The 8,416-nt window shown below is 34.6% G+C and overlaps 3 protein-coding genes and 1 non-coding gene across 4 annotated transcripts in view; 1 reads left to right on the top strand and 3 right to left on the bottom strand.

Moving 5' to 3' along the window:
• The first annotated feature begins 32 nt into the window (after nucleotides 1–32).
• Nucleotides 33–106, top strand: TRNAI-AAU. Its single transcript has one exon. It is a non-coding gene; the product is annotated as a tRNA-Ile (tRNA).
• A 744-nt stretch (nucleotides 107–850) lies between these two features.
• LOC111811312 (ADP-ribosylation factor 1-like) lies at nucleotides 851–3,763 on the bottom strand. The gene is made up of 6 exons (XM_023698093.1): nucleotides 3,530–3,763; nucleotides 3,239–3,387; nucleotides 2,597–2,667; nucleotides 1,795–1,914; nucleotides 1,588–1,706; nucleotides 851–1,092 (listed from the first exon to the last, which is right to left on the bottom strand). Exons 2-6 carry the CDS (start codon nucleotides 3,384–3,386, stop codon nucleotides 999–1,001), a joined length of 552 nt encoding a protein of 183 aa, XP_023553861.1. The 5' UTR covers nucleotide 3,387; nucleotides 3,530–3,763; the 3' UTR covers nucleotides 851–998.
• An 87-nt stretch (nucleotides 3,764–3,850) lies between these two features.
• LOC111811313 (stress enhanced protein 1, chloroplastic-like) lies at nucleotides 3,851–5,784 on the bottom strand. Its single transcript, XM_023698094.1, has 4 exons — nucleotides 5,625–5,784; nucleotides 5,422–5,529; nucleotides 4,806–4,984; nucleotides 3,851–4,171 (listed from the first exon to the last, which is right to left on the bottom strand). Exons 1-4 carry the CDS (start codon nucleotides 5,668–5,670, stop codon nucleotides 4,067–4,069), a joined length of 438 nt encoding a protein of 145 aa, XP_023553862.1. The 5' UTR covers nucleotides 5,671–5,784; the 3' UTR covers nucleotides 3,851–4,066.
• Nucleotides 5,785–6,606: 822 nt separating this feature from the next.
• The window catches only part of LOC111811293 (probable carbohydrate esterase At4g34215), a 2,770-nt gene continuing 960 nt past the window's right edge, over nucleotides 6,607–8,416 (bottom strand). Inside the window, exon 2 of the mRNA XM_023698069.1 lies at nucleotides 6,607–7,200. Coding sequence (XP_023553837.1) covers nucleotides 6,982–7,200 — 219 coding nt within the window. The 3' untranslated portion in view covers nucleotides 6,607–6,981. The remainder of the gene's footprint in view (nucleotides 7,201–8,416) is intronic.

The following is an 8,416-nucleotide window of genomic DNA, read 5'->3' as shown; positions in this document are numbered from 1 at the left end:
CTCAGAGTTATGTCAATACTTTTGTAATGAATGGCCTATTAGCTCAGTTGGTTAGAGCGTCGTGCTAATAACGCGAAGGTCGCAGGTTCGAAACCTGCATGGGCCACCATTTTGTATGGGGACGATACGCAAGCTAAGCTTGAATTGCGTGTTCGGAATGTTGTGCTCAGAGTTATGTGCTAATAACGCCGACGCGAATGTCGTAGGTTTGAAACCTGCATGGGCCACCCAGTAGTTAGAGTGTCGTGCTAATAACAGTTATGTCTTTGTTTTATTAATTAAACAATCAAATAGTTAGTTAGAGTGTCGTGCTAATAACGAGGTTTGAAACCAGGTCTTGTACCAATTGTTTGGTCAAAGTTATGTCTTTGTTTTATTAATTAAACAATCAAATAGTTAGTTAGAGTGTCGTGCTAATAACGAGGTTTGAAACCTACATGGGCCACCATTTTGTATGAAGACGATACGTACTCGCAGGTTCAAAATCTGCATGGGCAACTATTTCGTACGAGTTATGCCAATGTTTTGGTTAGTGCTGAGAGAGTTATGTCAATATTAGTAGGTTAGTTGTTTTGGTTAGTGCTGAGAGAGTTATGTCAATATTAGTAGGTTAGTGCTAATAACGAGAAGGTCGCATGTTTGAAACCTAAAACTTGCATGGTCCACCATTCTGTACGAGGACAATCTTTTACCTTATTCAATAATCAATTGTCTATTAGCTCAGTTGGTTAGAGCGTCGTACTAATAACGCGAAAGTCTAATACAAGCTACAAACATACTAATAGAAAAAGAAATTATTTTATTTCAAAAGGCACTAAACACACTAAACCTCAAGAATATACTGCAACGATGAACTGAAAAACCTCAACAGTTTCTATGATTTTGATTTGATCTTTTAAAAATACTCATTGATAAAGTGGTATTTTAACGTATATTCATCACCTCTTAATGAATTGGAGAATTCAAAGTAATATTACTAGTAAAGTATATATAAAGCATCATGGAGAGTCTTTGATGATAATGTTGTTGCATAGCCAATCAAAACCCTCATACAGCCCTTGCCCAGAAGTTGCAGACGTACCTTGTATGTACCTTTAAAAAAGCAAATATATATATATATATATATTAATCTTCATTTTTTAATCACAGATTTAGTCATTAACTTTAATTATATCTAATAAATTCTTAAAATTTAAAAAATATTCGATAAATTCTTAAACTTTTAGTATAAACGATGTATACGACCAATCGAAAAAACTAGGATTTATTTATCTAATCCTAAAATACTATCATGCTAAAAATACAAGATAAAAATGGAGGAAAGCACGTACAAAATTAAGCTAAAGCTGAATTTTTTTTTCTAAAATTGACTTTCGTAAAATATAATCTCAAAATAAATTAGACACAAAATTCAAATGGCAACAAAAGATATAACCAAATTAAAACATTTTGAAAAATTCAAAAACGAAAAAACTTATATATTCTTTTAACAAAAAGAAAATTGTTGTAAACCATGATTTCAGAACAGATTCAAAAGTTCATATTCATCCCAGATATTTTTCAACAGAACAAAAATAAGTTGCGTACCATCTTCTTTGAGAGAGGCTGTGGAGGCCAAGTTTAGTTGCAATTTCAGACACAGACATTGATTGTGGAAGATCTTGCTTGTTAGCAAACACAAGCACAGCTACATTCCTTAGCTCTGGCTGTCATTTTCTTTTTCTTTTCGCATCTTAAAATCATCTCAAAAAGCATAAGAATATACCTAAACATAGTGAAGGTTGAGTGCTATACCTCACTGAGAATGCGATGCAACTCATTCCTGGCTTCGCAGATTCTCCCTCTGTCACCGCTGTCCACAACATATACAAGTCCTTGTGTGTTCTGGAAGTAATGTCTCCATAATGGCCTTATCTGTTTGGTTCAAAACAAATTAAATGTTTTGTTTCCCAGTTTTATCACCATAACCAAGTAAATAATCAAACTAACATGGAGCATGGTTGTGTTGGATAAAGACTCAAATTAACATGGAGCAGTTGGATAAAGACAACTTTTTGAACTTCTGCAATATTTATTAAATAACGAACTCAACTCAATCCAATATTTGAAAACTTAAAAAAATTTAGGAATCGAAAAAATAATTATACATATATAATAGATGAAGTTCAAATTTTGAAGAACCATGAATCCATCCGGCCTATAAAATTTTTATTTATTTGAACTTTAACCATAGGTTGATATAATTCAACTCAAATGGCTCTTCTCTCACTGCAATAAGCAAAGCCTTCGGCCCCAAGATGAGATTCAAAGTTATTTTTACAACTAAAACTAATTGGAAATATATCTAGATAAGTTATCCTCACCGTATTTATTTTGTTAATTTCAAACCACTTGTACAACAAACATCAAAGAAATATTTTTGCAGGGTTATTTGAAATGTTATGTTCTAGTTTTAGAACTTTCACGAGCATATGTTTTGACCATTATTGTTACAGTTTCATTAACATAAATTTTGAAGCAGATGTTCTTTAGTTTTTCAGATCGCAATCGAAGTGAAGTATTAGCAGAAGCAGAGTGAGAGGGTGTGATTTCAAACCTTATCTTGTCCTCCAACGTCCCAGACAGAGCAGCTAATGTTTTTGTATTCTAATGTTTCCACATTGAACCCTGGATCATAAAATGCAACTATAAAAAAAACTGTCCCACAATTATTATGCACAAGTCTTCTTTTCAATTTCACACACTCCAGGTTGATAGTAGTAGAATACTTGAAATTTTTTTTAAAAAAAAAAACAAAAATTCTCAAGAAAACAATTAGTAGAAATAGTAATATTACAAATTGCTAGTAAACAAACTATTTTGCACAAATAAAATAATTGAAAATTATTATTATCAAGATTAAGTAATTATTAATATATATAAAGGGTAAAATGAGGAAAATACTCCATAAAGTTGTAATATGTAGCTAAAGAATAAAAACAAAAGTATATATTCTACATTTTGTCCAAGACATGCACATTATCGAACCAAATTTCAAAAGAGAAAAAGCAGGATCAAAATTTTCTAATAAAACTATTCTTGAAAATAATTTTAAGAAAAAACTAAATAATAACACGGGCTAATATCCATTTTATCTCAAAACAATTTATTTGTCAAAAAATGTGGGGAAATAAAGATGGGTTTTCAGAGTAAAATCCTATCCAGAATATATAAATAAATAAATGATCAGAGAGCATACCAATAGTTGGTACGGTCATAACAACTTCACCAAGTTTTAGTTTGTACAAAATGGTTGTCTTCCCCGATGCATCAAGACCGACCATCAGGATTCTCACTTCACGGTTCTGGAAGAGTCGCTTCCTCAACCTGGTTATCACTGCACCCATGCTGCAGTATACAAGGAATATAAAGAAGATGGCAAAATTTTCAGTGCAAGTGCACCAGATCTTAGTTCTGTGGGAGAAAGTAAGGCCAACTGAAAAAGACAAAGCCAAAGCATCAGTTTACAGGGAGATGGCATGAGAGATACCTTGTCTTCCAAGTGAATATTAGACCAAAAACTTCTACATGTAAAGGCTGAAAGAGAATTGATTCTTTGGGACAGAAGGCAATAAAGCTCTTTGTCTCTCCTTCAAGTATATTTGTTTGCCAGAGTGAATGAACTTACTTAGACTGATGGAGAAGCTTCTTCATATCTGAAAGGAATATATTGAACTACTTTAGAAAGCAATATAAAGCACTTATCTTCTACTGAAACACAAACTGTGGCCCAGCTCTTTAAACAAAGACACGTGATATATTGATCTTGGGCAACAAAGGGTCTCCTCCAAGTAGCCATTGACTCATAATATTATGCACAAGAATGATGGCCTTTTCATTACAGGAAACCTGAAAACAGTCATTGACTCATTGATGTTGGTAGGAGACATTTTCGTGAAAGAAGTTTCTATTGGTTGCCCGTTGTTCGCATTCGAGCATATTACAACGATTGAAGATGAATATCAATGAAATAATCTTTTAGGATTACAAACTATACAGATAAAGTGTGAAGATAATCTAGATATGTTCAGTTTTTGGTAGCTGATTGGAAGATGAAAACTGCTGTCAGTATGCCAACCAATGCGGTAACTGCCAAGGCCACACTTGGCAGAGGAGTCGTTACTCCAAAATTCTGCATCATGAAAACAGTGATTCTGGTAAGGTTTCAGTTAATTTAATGTGGTATCTCCTATGAAACTTGTCTGGCAATGACACTGGGAATTCCACTAACTGGACAAAATAAACAAATGGGAAGATCAAACACAGTGATAAAGAATTAGGCACATACAACGACCAGCCTAGATTAACTAAACAGTCGCTTTTATATCAGGCCAAAATCAATCAGGCAGATGCCGCACATCCAATGACCAGCCTAGAATAATTCAATGGTCACTTTTATATCAAGCCAAAATCAGCGAGACAAGTGTGTGAGAATAAAAATGGCAGAGTGACGAAAAAAAGCCATAGGAATACAATCTAGACACGTTTCAGGGGCCATCATTAGAGCAACCCAACACTTCAAACGGAATACTCAAAGTGGTACAAAGGATACTTTTGTATAAATAATTATGGAGAATATAATTTTTTGAACAGAAAATGTGGCCTGATATCAATGTGCTGTGGAGCTAGTATCTTATTAGTCATAAACAGTAAGATCTTTAGAAAAAACTTGGCAAAATTCAAGCTTCCAAAAGCTAAAGATGGTCTATCAGCTATCAGAAATATAAGTAACGATGACCCATTTGATGTAATTAGAAAGGCCATACCTCTAAAAGTCCCTTGCCTGTTGCTATTTCAACACTAATTGCAATTGCAAATCCAACCATCGCAAGCCGCCCAAGCCAAACATCCAGAATGTTACTCTCTTGGCTACTTTGCTCACATCGTATAGAAACAGAATTTGGTTTCACTTTATGCTTCTTTTGACCAGTTGGCTTGCTTAACACTGGGAACAAGAGTAAACATTAGCTGATACTCATAAAATCAAGTGGAATCTATTGCTTCCTTTGCCAAAATCTACGAAGAATTAAAAAATTGCAATTACCATACTATTTTTCAAATGGCTCCAGCTCCAATTTCCTAATATTCCAATTAATCTAACAGTAACCATAAAACTCTCTAAGTCAGAATGAAAGTTGCATTAGATCACTTAGACTGGAACTTCTGCAATATTTCTTTCTCAACACCGTATCCAGATTTTATTTAGATGTTAGGGCAGTTCAATGTTCATTACCAGAATTCGTAATATACACCACTGTATACTTGAAATTGCAACTCCAACATAAAATTGAACTGAAGAACTCGTCAAATGATATAAATCATCAATAAATCAAGCAGAAACATTCGAACTAGACGAATAATAGAAATAATAAGAATCAGTACCGAGTGGAGAGCCAGTAGCAAACGTCGTTCCAAGTCGATATAAATTCGGAAGGGAGCCTCTGTGGAGAGGAAAGACTTGTGGTGCTCTTCTTCTTGCGAAGGAAGCATCTGAAACATTGTTTTGGTTTATCAATGGTTTGGATATTCAACAATCACATAACCAAAGAGATAGACGGAGAAGCTGTGAGAGAGATACAGAGTACCGCGTACGGCGAGAGAGAGGGAGGCCGAAGCATGAAGAGCCGCCATTTTAAGATCTCGATTGACGCCGGAGAAATCCTGAGCTCTTTCCTGAAATTCCTTATCCCTTCTTCTTCAATGACCAATTACACGGATACCAGCGGTTGACGATGGCCGTTTTCTTCCGCATTTTGCTATTTGAGGAATACCAGACTGCCACGTGTCTCACGTTTTATTTTTTTTTAAATTACTCGTTTAATGAAAATACTTTTATAGTTTTGTAGTTTAGAAAATACCCTTTAATTTTTTTAACTTAATATTTTTTACTTTTTTAAAAAAGTTAATATAAAACAACTTTTATAATATAATTAATTCCCGTTCCCCTATTAATTCAAATAATTAAATTGAGAGACCTTTTTAAATTTTTTTTTAATGATATTTTTAACTTTAGAGCATATATTAATTCCTATATATTTTTTCGTCATTTCAACTGTCATTCCTGATTTATCCACTAGGTTTGTCTGGTTAGTTATTTGCGCCAAACTTCTCATTAGGAGGATAGATGGGTCGATTCAGATAAGATCAGTAGATCCGGCGTTCTATTCACTCGTGGGATCAGGGATACTAGCAGGGAAGAAGAGGGTGTTAAAGTAATCTATATGAATTGAATATACATTTTAAACTTTTTTTAATACCCTCGATTTCTTACCATTAGTACAGTACCCTCGGTTTCTTGTCGTTAGTACCTTTGAACTTTTTTAGTACCCTCAGTTTCTTACCATTAGCCCTTTTGAACCTTTTTAGTACTCTCGATATCTTACCATTAGTATTTTTGAACTTTTTTAGTACCCTCGATTTTTAAACATTAGTACATTCACCATAATCAAGAAATTCATTCCGGAAACTCATTCGGTTAAGTTTACACTAATTCGTGGGTCACATTCTATTATCATTCACTTCATTACCACAACCGCCAAAGATACCACCAACCCATGAGAACCCCTCTAAATGTAAACACTCACAATAATCAAACAGGATTACACATACAATACATATACGACTTACAAAAGCACAAATAAGCCTTATTTAAATGATAATTCCAGCAAAGAAACCGAACCAGATTTATAAGACGTCGTTCGATAATCATTTAGTTTTTAGTTATGAACGGAGGCCAAGTGGTGCAGCAAAGTGGGTGAGATAGGCATCGGTCAGCATTTGACCAAGAATGACTCGATCACGTGTTATGTGAGGTAGAGGTCGTGTTCTTCAAGTTCCAATTCCCCAAACAACAAAACAAAGCATCAGACAATCAGATAAGATTTATAAGGTGTCGTTCAATAACCATTTATTAGTTTATAGTTGTGAACCGAGACGAGGTATTTAGGTCGAGGGCTTCGATTTGAGTGGTGGAGCAAAGTGGGTGAGGTAGGCATCGGCCAGCATTTGACCAAGAATGACCTGAGCCTGTGTGGTGAGATGGAGGTTGTCTTCTTGAAGTTCCAATCCCTTTGCATCCACACACACCACATTCTCCACTCTCATTCCCAATTGAGCCTCCCTCACTTTTTCAATATACTTGACTCCTGATGCCAGTGCTACCTGCTTTCAGCAACAATATTTTTAGTCAAAAATTTTCAAATCCATGTCCTCCCAATCTTCATCACTTATGTCAAACTTCTTACAACATTTGTTCGAACTACCGCTCGACTCCACTCGACCACAATCACCAAGCAAGTTTTCAAAAGCACCACGGTTCGATCTATAATTTAAGACCTTGTGTAACTTAGAATCAACACGTCCTTGACTTTCACTTACCAGAGGCAAAGTTAATCCTCTATCAATTTTTTTTTTATGTCAAGCTTTAATGGACTCATAGAGTGAAAGAGACCCGTATTACTCACCGAACCATAGAACCACAGTTCGTTTCAAGAAAATTTTCTAATGTGGAAGTGCAGACAATAATGCAACCATTCAAAGAAACTACAAACTTAAAGCTCTGATATAGGAGAAAAAACATCTCACTCTTAACGTACGAATAAGTAGAAAAATAACTGATAAATGAAAAGAAGACAACAAAAAATAAGAAAATGAGAATTTACGTAAAGGAACTCCTTTCCAGTCACGGAATTCTCTCTCGACTCTAATTACCCAAAAAACTCTCAAATCTTTATACCACTCATGTAACTAGAATTAGTGCACTAGACTACAAATATTACTAATTGGGATGAGTTGAAACTTGTAACGACCCAGATACATCGCTAGCAGATATTGTCCTCTTTGGGATTTCTCTTTCGGGCTCGTCTCAATGCTTTAAAACGCGTCTGCTAGGGGAAGGTTTCCACACCCTTATAAATGGTGGTTTGTTCTCCTCCCCAACCAATGTGAAACATCACAAAACTCAAGTTATATGCTCCTATTATAGTATTTGGAGCTCGTCACGTTCTTGTACCTTTCCGCTTTTGGATAAATATTAGAAGAGTGGTATTCGTACATTTAAAAGATACAAGAAAGTGATGAGCTTCAAGTAAGAACCCGTGACTTTAGTTTCAAATCATAATTAAAAATATTTTATTTATGAGATCCCACGTCCATGGAGGAAGAGAAGAAGCATTCAGCATTCTTTAGAAGGTTATGGAAACCTCTCCCTAGTAAACACGTTATATTAGTTATATAGTTTTTTCAATGAGGTGTGATTTTGTGATTTTTCTCCGTTTTGATCGGAAACTTTTTTATATCTTATTTTTGTTACTTCCTTTAATTTTAAATTTTTTTCCTAAAGTAGAAGTGGGAGTTTTTTTTTTTTTTTTTTTTTTTT

Source organism: Cucurbita pepo, chromosome LG15 (genome assembly GCF_002806865.2).
Source record: "Cucurbita pepo subsp. pepo cultivar mu-cu-16 chromosome LG15, ASM280686v2, whole genome shotgun sequence".
In the NCBI taxonomy this organism is placed as follows: domain Eukaryota; kingdom Viridiplantae; phylum Streptophyta; class Magnoliopsida; order Cucurbitales; family Cucurbitaceae; genus Cucurbita; species Cucurbita pepo.
Note: the sequence above shows the minus strand (reverse complement) of the source record. Positions and strands in the feature narration are given on the sequence as shown.

Coding starts and splice junctions, on each gene's coding strand:
- LOC111811312 (XM_023698093.1), bottom strand. CDS start 3,386: ATGGGTGCAGTGATAACCAGGTTGAGGAAGCGACTCTTCCAGAACCGT. Junction 1,915..2,596: donor ACGTTGGAGGACAAGATAAG/GTTTGAAATCAC, acceptor TGAACCAAACAG/ATAAGGCCATTATGGAGACA. Junction 1,707..1,794: donor TGCATCGCATTCTCAGTGAG/GTATAGCACTCA, acceptor AGAAAATGACAG/CCAGAGCTAAGGAATGTAGC.
- LOC111811313 (XM_023698094.1), bottom strand. CDS start 5,670: ATGGCGGCTCTTCATGCTTCGGCCTCCCTCTCTCTCGCCGTACGCG. Junction 4,985..5,421: donor TGCTACTGGCTCTCCACTCG/GTACTGATTCTT, acceptor TCTTGTTCCCAG/TGTTAAGCAAGCCAACTGGT. Junction 4,172..4,805: donor CAGGCAAGGGACTTTTAGAG/GTATGGCCTTTC, acceptor TTCATGATGCAG/AATTTTGGAGTAACGACTCC.